At 40.2% G+C, this 10,486-nt stretch overlaps 1 protein-coding gene across 2 annotated transcripts; it reads right to left on the bottom strand.

The window, feature by feature from the left end:
• Window positions 1-4,490: 4,490 nt before the first annotated feature.
• On the bottom strand, window positions 4,491-9,530 carry LOC125910118 (transmembrane protein 202-like). 2 transcript variants are annotated; one of them, XM_049613827.1, is made up of 4 exons: window positions 9,334-9,530; window positions 8,773-9,025; window positions 7,292-7,423; window positions 4,491-6,358 (listed from the first exon to the last, which is right to left on the bottom strand). In XM_049613827.1, the coding sequence occupies exons 1-4, from the start codon at window positions 9,409-9,411 to the stop codon at window positions 5,823-5,825; spliced, it is 999 nt and encodes a 332-aa protein (XP_049469784.1). In that variant the 5' UTR covers window positions 9,412-9,530; the 3' UTR covers window positions 4,491-5,822. The 2 variants fall into 2 exon arrangements, with proteins under 2 accessions (XP_049469784.1, XP_049469785.1); XM_049613828.1 differs by lacking the exon at window positions 7,292-7,423 and having other exon boundaries at window positions 9,334-9,529.
• Between the last annotated feature and the right edge of the window lie 956 nt (window positions 9,531-10,486).

The raw sequence follows: 10,486 nt of genomic DNA, 5'->3' as shown, positions 1-10,486 counted from the left end.
TTTTATGAGATGCTACCAGACTCTTTCCAGAATGATTGCACCACTTTACCTTCTCACCAGCAATATATGTGTGATCTGATTTCTCAACATTCTCAGTAGCATTTGGGAGTATTACTCTTTTATTTTAGCCATTCTAAATAGATGTGCAGTGATATAGCACGGTGTTTTTTTTAAAAAAAATTAATATTAAAAAATTATTTATTTATTTATTTATTTTAATGTTTATTTTTAAAGGAGAGAGAGGCCATGAGAAGGGAAGGAGCAGAATGAGAAGGAGACACAGAATCCGAATCAGGCTCCAGGCTCTGAGCTGTCAGTAAAGAGCCCAATGTGGGGCTTGAACTCACAAGCTGTGAGATCATGACCTGAGCCGAAGTCAGATGCTTAACCAACTAAGCCACCCAGGTGCCCCACCCCACTTTTTTTAGAGAGACAGAGAGAGCTCAAGCAGGGGAGAGGGACAGAGAGAGAGAGAGAGAGAGAATCTCAAGCAGGCTTCATGCTCAGTGTGGAGCATGGAGCATTGTGCAGGGCTCAATACCATGATCTTGTGATTATGACCTGAGCCAAAATCAAGAGCTGGACACTTGACTGAGCCACCCAGGCACCCCATCACAATGGTTTTTTAACTTTCTTCTAATGTCTAATGATGCTTGATATCTTTTCATGTGCTTATTTGCTTTCTGTATATCCTCAATGGTAAAGTGCATGTTCATGCATCTTGCACATTTGCTAATTGAATGGTTCCATTTGTGTGTCTTTTTTAATTATTGAATTTTTTTTTAATTTTTTTTAATATTTATTTATTTTTGAGACAGAGAGAGACAGAGCATGAACGGGGGAGGGGCAGAGAGAGAGGGAGACACAGAATGGAAGCAGGCTCCAGGCTCTGAGCCATCAGCCCAGAGCCTGACACGGGGCTCGAACTCACGGACCGCGAGATCGTGACCTGAGCCGAAGTCGGACGCTCAACCGACTGAGCCACCCAGGTGCCCCTTTTAATTATTGAATTTTAAGCGTTCCATATTCTAGATACTAGTCCTTTTTGAGATACATGGCTTGAAAATATGTTCTCTCAGTCATCTAGGAGATTTTTTCTTCTTAACGGGGTCTTCCATAGAGCCAAAGTTTTTAATTTTCATGAGTTCCAATTTATCAACTTTTCCCTTTCATTGATTCCTTTGGTGTCATATCCACGAATTCTTTACCTAGACCTAGGTCCGGAAAATTTTCTCCTCGTGTCTATCCTAAAAGTTTCATAAGTCTGGTTTGCATTTAAGTCCGTGATCTATCTATCTTGAGTTAATTTGTGGACCAGGTGTGTGGTTTAGGTTGGCATTCATATTTATAGCTATGGGGTGTCCAATTGTTCCTGCACCATTTGCTGAAAAGGTTATGCTTCCTCCACTATGTTGTCTTTGTGTTTCAGTTGAGCATATTTGCGTGGTATCTATTCTGTCTCACTGATCTATGTATCTATTCCTTCACCAATACATTGTCTTTATTATGCAGCTCTATAGCAAGCCTTAGTATTGGGTACAGTGATTCCTCCCAGTTTTTCTTTTTACAGGTTTTAGGTTTTTAGGGCCTGTGACTTTCCATATAAATTTCAGAATAAGTTTATCTATGTCACCAAAAATCCTTGCTGGGGTTTTGATAGGAATTGCCTTAAACCTACAGCTCAATCTGGGGAGAATGACCCCCATCTTTATTCTGTTGAGTCTCCTAATCTACAAACAAGGTATGTCTCCCATTCATTTAGACTTTCATGGATTTTTTTCATCAGTGTTTTATAATTTTCAGCATACAGATCATGTTTTGTTAGGTTTATACCTATGTATTTCATTTTTCTTTGAGCAATTACTGTAAATGATGTTATTTTCTGAATTTTTTTCTACATGTTCATTGTTCATCCTTCTATTTTAAAATCCTCTGAATCACTTTGCTTGGGGTATACATTTTGTATATAACCTCAGATTTTGTTTTGTGGTTCAATCTGAAACACATAGTTTTTATTAGTTAAATATTAAGTATTCACACTCATTAATGAGTTATTTGGTTTTTGAGCATATCATTATTTTCAGATACACTTCTTTTATAGATTTAATTTTCTTCAAAATGTGGTCTGTGCTTCCTTCACTTTTTGTGTTTGTATTTCTTAAAGTAAGTTGGAAAGTTTGCATTTTTTCTATTGAATGCATTCATAATGATAACTTTATACCTTTAATTCTCTCTTTCTATAGATGGGTCCAATGATTTCCTATTATGAGAATAATTAAATCAGCACTAGAGTATTTCTCCTCACTTTTCTTCTCTTCTACCACCTGATTTTATATTTATGTTTTGTAGTATTTATACTTTGTATTTGCTAGAAAAGTATGTAGCTGCCTATAATAGAAAACTAACGCTGTCTTTAAAATTAAGGCTTTATTTTTTTCATATAACAAGAATTCTGGAAGGAGGTCATTCTTGGCATTGTTTCACCAGCTCAACAATGTCATTAAGGACTTAAGCTTTTTTCTACATTTCTGCTATGCCATCCTCAGATGCTGGCTTCTGACTTCATGCTTGTCTCTTCGTGTTTCTAATATGACCTGCTGCAGCTCTAGCCATCACACTATCATTTAAGGCAAAATGAAAAAACTGGGAGAAGTGCCAGGAGTGTTTGTAAAGCAAATACATATTCTCTGTAACTCCACAACATATTTCCTCTGATGTCTCATCAGCCACAAATATGTAATATGATCATCTCTAGCTATAGAGGCGGCTGGAATGTGACTAATTAGGTGGTATGTTACTATTTAAATAAGTTTTCTGTTCTTATAAGAAAACTCTAGTTTTCTTCACATAGATCCTTCACATTTGTGTTTATTCTTATGTATTTTCTTTATTATTATAAGCTTTATTGCTACATTTTTCTACTGGTTAGATGGCTAATTTTTAATTTAGATGTTGATTTTTGAATGTTGACTATATTGTTTTTATTCATGACACTAAAATTTTTAATTTAGTTCTGTTAGTAAATTGGGACAGTGAGGGGGAAGAGAAGAATGGAACCACTGATACTCTGGAATGAGGCATCAGGACTGTCTCTGCCTTAGACCCTACTGCAAAGGCAGGCTCTTTGAGCTAGCTTAGCCACTCAGGAGGGTCCTAAGAGGAGAGTGGTGGAGCAAATACCTTCTCTAGGGGTAGAAGAACTATAGCACTTTCCCACAACAGAAGGATGAGAAAGAAAAGCATCACAGGTTAATACTGTGTTTAATACTGTTGTTTTCATCTACTCTCAGAAGAAGAACTTACAGAACAGCTTTTCAAAATACTCCAAAGAGCAAATGTAACAGAAAAGGAAATAAACCCTTCCTTTAAAGCTAGATGATGGACCTTTTCTAAAACCTAGAGTTTTATACAAGGTTTTCAAATAATTAGCTGAGCCCTTAAGAAAACCCAGAGGTGATATTGGGTATAAAGTTTGAAAAAAGGTGAAATTTCCATGTGTAAGAAAATGTGGAAAGGAATGGTTATTACTCAAAAAAAGAATGGAGTAGCAAAAAGTAAAAGAGGACAGAGGAAAGAAAGGAGAAAGGAAAGCCAAGCATTTATGACAAGAGGCTAGAGTCCCACGAACAAAAATGGCTGATTAAATTTTGTTTTTCCTTTCTACCTTTTAATAACAGGCTGCTGTAATATTATTCGGTTTACAGAAGCTTTGGGAAAGTCAGCTTTACACTAAAGACTTGTTCGGGGATTCTTCTCCTAGATCAAGTTCTAGTTATCATTTTTCTTTTTCCAGATTGAGCTCGTTCATGTTTTACCAATTCCAGGGGCTTTCCTTTAAGCCCCTAGACTGAATTGGGCTGAGACTTCTGTGTGCCATGAGAATTCCAGAAACCTGTTTTTTACCCTTTACTCTTATTGTCTCTATCCCCCTCTACACAGTGAACTACTTATTCATGTTCAATAACTCTTTTATAATTTTTTGATGGATGGATGATGCATGGGAAGACAGGTATGAATACAAGAAAATGCAGGTTACAGGTTTCCAAACCAGTCAAACGTTGGATACTTTCATGGTTGTAGACAAAATTGTAATGGAAATGAAGTTTGTCTTTACCAGTGTCCCACATTTCTTCTTACTGTTTCAGTATGCCTGCCCCCCAGGTAATCAGCCCCTTCATCCTGACGGAAAGCTCACAAAATTCTCCCCCCCCCCCACTACACCTTCCCTTTGCAAAGTTTCTTCTTCCTCCTCTGTCATCTATCAAAGCATCTGCTTAGTCACATTTGGCTATGTAATTATCCAGTTGATTTAAGTAACACACATTAAAGTATGGCCAAAATTTTAACTATCCTCTTAGAGAATTTGTACTTTAAGGCAGGCATCTGTTAATTCATTATGCTGGGAGGAATATCTTTTAATGCTTCCTGCCCTGTTCATCTTCTTCTCTCTCCTGGTTCCTTATCTAATGTTCCAGAAAGTAAAATATGTGGAATGGAGATGGTATCATTTATTGAAGCCACTTTTAAAGATGACAAAATTAAGGGTCATAAAATTTGACTGACTAGCTAGAGGTGCAAACAGCCAGCAATAGTAACTATTTAAGGAGTTAAGAGTGGATTTTCATGGTGAACTACTAATATTTCCAACCAAAAAACTAGCTTCCAGTTTCAAAGGCCACAATCTCTTTTGTGAAACTGTTTAAGGCCTCACTGAAATTCCCTGAGTCTATGTGGTAGACTCTGTCAGAGAGTCTCAGGCCTTTTGCCTTTCTCTTTTTTTCTTCCTTTCTAGTTCTTCCAAATAGTTAAAAACAGTGGGATTCAGCTACATTTTTAAATGAGGTATCTAAATAAAAAAATAAGGAGTTGCCAAAAGTAGCCTTGGAGGTAGAGAACTGAATTTAGTTCCTCTGACTAGACTAAGTTACTTGCTAAAATAATCTGGGGTCATACGAGCCAATGGCCAAAGGAATAATTTCTCCATTGTTTATCATTCGTGGCCATAAAGAGCACTAGAGGAAATCTCAGAGTCTAGCTGGTCAATGAAGGATGTTAGGCCCGAGAAAGTTAAATGCTTGCCAAAAGTCAGCCTAATGAATTAAAGAAGTAAGGACCAAAAATGAGAGTTTGAATTTCCAAACTGAAAGTTCTTTCAGTCCCACTGAGATGTGCCATTGTGTGGTCATGGAAATCTGGAAAGGTTTGGTGGCCTGGGCATCTCATCTCCTGCCAACCTTTCCCAGCCACAGCACACAACACTAACATGGAAACTTCCTTTAATAAGCTTTGCATTTCTTTCCTTGTGAGCCTTACATTATTGGTGCCTTTGCCCTAACCCATACAAATGGCTTGCTTTCATCCATAATACCACTTGCTCCGTGAAGGAGGTATAATCCGGGGGGGGGGGGGGGGGGGGGGGGGGGGGGTGCGGTTCAAAAGAATCGTCATACTATTATATCAGAATTACTTCTGGGGCGCCTGGGTGGCTCAGTCGGCTGAGCATCCAACTTCGGCTCAGGTCATGATCTCACAGTTTGTGGGTTCAAGCCCCGCATCAGGCTCTGTGCTGACTGCTTGCTCAGAGCCTGGAGCCTGCTTCAGATTCTGTCTCCTTCGCTCTCTGCCCCTCCCCCGCTCACGCTTTGTCTCACTCTGTTTCTCAAAAATAAATAAAATGTAAAAAAAAAAAAAAAAAAAGAATTACTTCTGATACTCCTACCACACTTCAGACCCAACAAAACATCTTTAAGCCTTCTAGGGTTTGTTTGTTTGTTTGTTTGTTTGTTTTTAATATCTTTGCTCTCACTACCTTGTATCTAAGATTAATTTTTTGTTCTGTCATCCTCATTTTTCTCAGCTGAATCTCTGTCCTCATAATTCCAGTTTTTGGTCATTTTGTTTTCATTACCCTGAAGGCTATTGCTTGACATATCATCAGCCACACTCCCAATTATCTCTGCCTCAGGCCTTGGCTCTACTGTGTCAATTGGTTCTATCTCAGTAGCTAACCTTGTAGTTATTAACCCATCTTTTATTGCTGATTCATTTCCTATCTCTGGCTCTGTGTGGGTCCCTGACTCAGCCTGGACCTCTGGTTCAACCTGACTTCCTAGCACTTTTTGGGTTACTGTCTTTGTCTGAGTCCCTTTCTCTGTGTAGACACTTGATTGTGCCACTGAACCTGACTGCCTTTCTGGTGCCTGATTCATCCACTTAGAAACACCTACATTTGTTTCAGTTAGCCCCCGGTCTACTCTAGCCGTATTTCCTATTCTTGTCCTTGTTATAGGAATCACAAGGAGATTTTGATCTGGAGAAGGAGCCCGAGAACTTATGTGATTGAGTCCAGAGAGGAACCCTAGAGAAAAAGAAAAGGTCAGGGTCAGCGTTGTGGATTAGTAATAGATAAAATCTTAAGTCATCAAACACCCCTGAGGCACTGGCTTAATTATAATAGAATTTGCTTTACAATACATTTCTGAATATCCTGTTCATTATCTTTAGGGAGCTGAGATTCAAAACATTGATCCCAGCTTTTCTGTAGTACAGTATTTCCCAAGGGGTATGCAAGCCAATTCATTGGGGCACAGGCAGAAAATAGTAGTTTATTTTTGCATTTTTAGCAAATTTTGTTTTCAGTTCCATTTTTGAGTATATTTTACACTGTAATAAATATATGAATGATATAATACATGTACATATTTTATAAATAAATGTGTCTTTTCAGAATGCTTGCTGAAAAGTGTTTTACTAATAGGGTGTGTGATGCAATGGTTTGGAGGCCATTGTTAATTAATGAATAAAAATAAGTATGTGGCTTAGCAGGATTAAAGGTGAAATGTTACACAGGCAAAACTCCTATATCTCTGCTTTATATTAGTAATATTACAGAGGAACATATGTCATATGTTGAAGCTTTATTTTGGAGATCCATTAAGGTGGAGAGGTTATTTAATATAATAAAAGGAGAGAGGAATTTAAGAGATGTCTTCTGGAAGGACAGAAGAACTATTCATAGCTCAGTTAATGTCTTTTCCTTCTTTACTTCCTGAATCTTACTCCTACCTGTGTAGGGACAAGTATCATTTTAGAAAAAAAAAAAAGTTTTCAATTGGAGGGACTTGCTATTAAGAATTGTTCACTGACATAGAAATAACTCTTACAGAGCCCTTCCAAATTATGAGATTCTAATATGTCAAACATACAACCAAAAGAAAGCAAAAGAGAGGGGACCAACCATGTAGAAATTTCTTTTCTGTGCCTTCACTGCTTAACAGGAGGATTGACTCACCAACTGTCATGTAGAAGATACTGCCCCACCAATTGAGGCTGTAGGCTAATAGGAAATGGGGCTCCAAGACGTTCCTACTGTACAATTTCACTTGCATCAGGAACAAAATGAGGCAGAGGAGTAGGCAGGTGCCTGGGATCAGAATGAAAGCTATCACTCCCCATCATAACCCTCCTTCTGCCATCCCTCCCATTCCACCCTCTTCCCTCTCTTTGCACTTCCTTGTCACCCTCAACCATCTCAATTATGCCATGGAGGCCTATTACATGGCAGTGTCATGGGAAGACCCATTTGGCAATTAACTAGAATGAGAGAATGAAGAACTTCTGCTTTGACTGGAATAAGGTTATTAAGTTGGAGCCTATAAATAAGACCACTAGAACAGGTACCAGCTAGCTACATTGAAATTTGTCTTAGTGCCACAAGGGCCTCCAGCCTATGATATCTCCTCTGCTAGTCCATCAGATAACAACTTCTAGAGATGTTTCCATTGGATTAGGCATAGTTTCTTCAGAGCCCCCCCTTTAAAGGCAATAGACCCATAAGGAGTAAAAGTTTACCAAAAGCTTTCTTCCCTATGGGAAGAGACACTGTCCTATGATGGCAGTGTTCACGTGAGGTAGGGAATGACTTGGTAAAATAAGGAGAAATGGCCCAGAAGGGGAAGACGTACAGGGACTCCAGGGACAAACTTTTCCAACCTCATTATTTTGCACTTGAGATGAAAGAGAGGATGGACATGCCCAGATCTATGTGGGTTTTGTCTCCTGGCCCTTTGGTGAGAAAGGTGCTGAGCCATATAATGATAATGAGGATGATGAAGGCAGAGATGAGGAAGAAGGCCCTGGAGTATTGGAGGTAGTCTGCCAGGAGAAGTGGAAAAGGAGAGGCTTGGCTGGAGAAGAGGTGACCTGCCCTCTAATAAGGCTAGACAGGGTCTAGGGAAGGGACTGAAGGGCAGAGGAGGACAGAATTAGCACTTGTCTTACATCTAATAGAGTCAGAGTAAGGAGCCACCAAGTGGGTGGCCTCACAGGTACCAGTAAGGACCCTCTTTCCATCTCCTCATTGACATGTGGAATTCCTTTAACAAGGAAAGAAATAATTTATTCCACAATGAGAGAAAAGTTGAAATTATAACCTTGAGAGGCATATTATGAGGTAACTTTCATATTAAGGTGCAAATTACTACTATTTTTCCCCCCTGGGAAATTGTGAGTGCAGAGGAAGGAAAAAGAACAAGGTCACTAGGCATTAGCTTCCAAGAATTAAGGAGCTGGGGCTTTGAAGTCATTGGAGAAGTCTAGTGAAGACAAACTGGGATAAATTTACCCTGTTTGGAGGAGCTGTCCTTACATGCTTGTGAATCGGGAGAAAAGAAGGGGTAGAGTTGTGGGAAGGAGAAAGGGAGAGAGACAAGCTGTAGGGGATCTGAGCAGATCTACCAAAGGAGGGGGCTCTAGGCTCTGGAAGGCATTCACAGGGTGCTTTTGGCACGTGGCTCCAGCAGAGATCATGGTGGCACACAGTCCAGAGCCCCGCAAAGAGTTTCTTCTTGTCCTTCATTACCATGAACCGTACCCAATGTAAAGGGGACAAGCACATCAGCAGGACAAAGATGAAGCCCATGAGGCCAGCACAGAACATGCGGATGTAGCTTTGGGTCCTCTCCAGAAGCTGTCGCTGGTGTGGTGACATAGAAGAGAAGTGGTACATGCAGTAGGGGAGAATTGGCTGTGGTGGGGAAGGGAGGAGGACATCATGAAAGGAATGTCATCTCAGGCATCTCCATCTCCACTCACAGAAAAGACAAACCCTGGGTCCTCTACTGGATGGGAACTCCTCCTCCCTCCACACGTCAGGGTCTTTTGCTCCAGAGCCTCCCACAACTTGTAAATATATTCCTTTTTAACTGTCCCCCATTAAAAAAAAAAGTTGGAGTGATCTCTGCCTCTCCTGCCTTGACATTTCCCCCATGCCATACACAAGCTGCTTCCTGCAAAAGGACCCCACCACAACCTAGCTTACAAAGGCTCTCTCACCCTATATGTTGGGTAACGCAAGATGCTGGAATTGTAAACCCTGTGTAAGGGCATGGCATTTCCTTCCCTTCTCTCCATCCTAGTTTCTGGCTCATTGCTCTTCTCAACTGCCACAGAACCTAACCCACTCTGACCTAACACACTTTCCTGCCCCTCCCCCACCCCAGGAAACAGAACTAACAGGAAGTGTACAGTGTCTCTGCCTCATTTGCCAGATCTAGTCCAGTCCCTACCTCCAATCCAGATATCTGTTGAGTTTCAAACACCTAGCAAACTGCCTGACAAATCCAGGTTTCTTATAGACACACCAAACCCAAGAGGTCTTCGAGAGCTCTTTTCTTTTCATCCTACACCCCCTTCCTATGTCCTTTTCTTGTTTCCCACCATTCAATCATGCCATATCCTGCCAATCCCAACTCTTTGATGCTTTCAAGTCCATTTTGTTTTTCTGTTTCCTTTTTCTTAGAACATCTTGTTGTCATCTCTGTCCTAGATTGCTATAACAGCCTTTTACCTGTTACTTCTGCTACAAGGCTTCAGTTTATTCTTGACAAATTTGCCTCTAAGATGCAAATCTGATGTGTCTCTCCTCTGTTCTGATTGCACTCCACTGCTATGAGGTAAAGTCCTAATTTCTTAGCATGAATTAGTTAAACCCGGCAAGATTAGGCTTCTGCTTCCTATATGACCTCATTCAACCATTCAATACCTCCTCTGTGCCAGGTGTTGTGTTAGGTACTGAGGGTGTAGTGATGTGTTGGATATCTTTCATATGTCCCTTTGGATCCAACTCTTCATCCTTGTCCTTGTTCAAGAAGGCTGACTGATATGGACTACATCAATGGGTTCCCTTGCCATCCAGTCTCTGATTAGGTTTAACCAATGGTAGATATGGGCAGAAGATCAGAGGTCCAGAGATCTGTGTGTTTATTCCATGGTTCTCTCCTTACCAGATTACAGAGAGTTGTCTGTGTTCTTTTATCTAAAGTAGAGCTCCTCACAGGCAACCTTCTCCATAGAGCCACCCTTTCTGTTCTGTTAACTGCTCCTTTCACTTATGTGATCAGGCTTAGGAGTCATGACTTTTCACTGATGGTTTCCCCAAATCCTTTTCAGTTCAAAGGGGGCTTTATAAATAGTTCCTTAACTCTCC

This window comes from Panthera uncia (genome assembly GCF_023721935.1).
Source record: "Panthera uncia isolate 11264 chromosome B3 unlocalized genomic scaffold, Puncia_PCG_1.0 HiC_scaffold_1, whole genome shotgun sequence".
NCBI lineage: Eukaryota > Metazoa > Chordata > Mammalia > Carnivora > Felidae > Panthera > Panthera uncia.
This window is presented reverse-complemented; position numbering and strand designations above follow the sequence as displayed.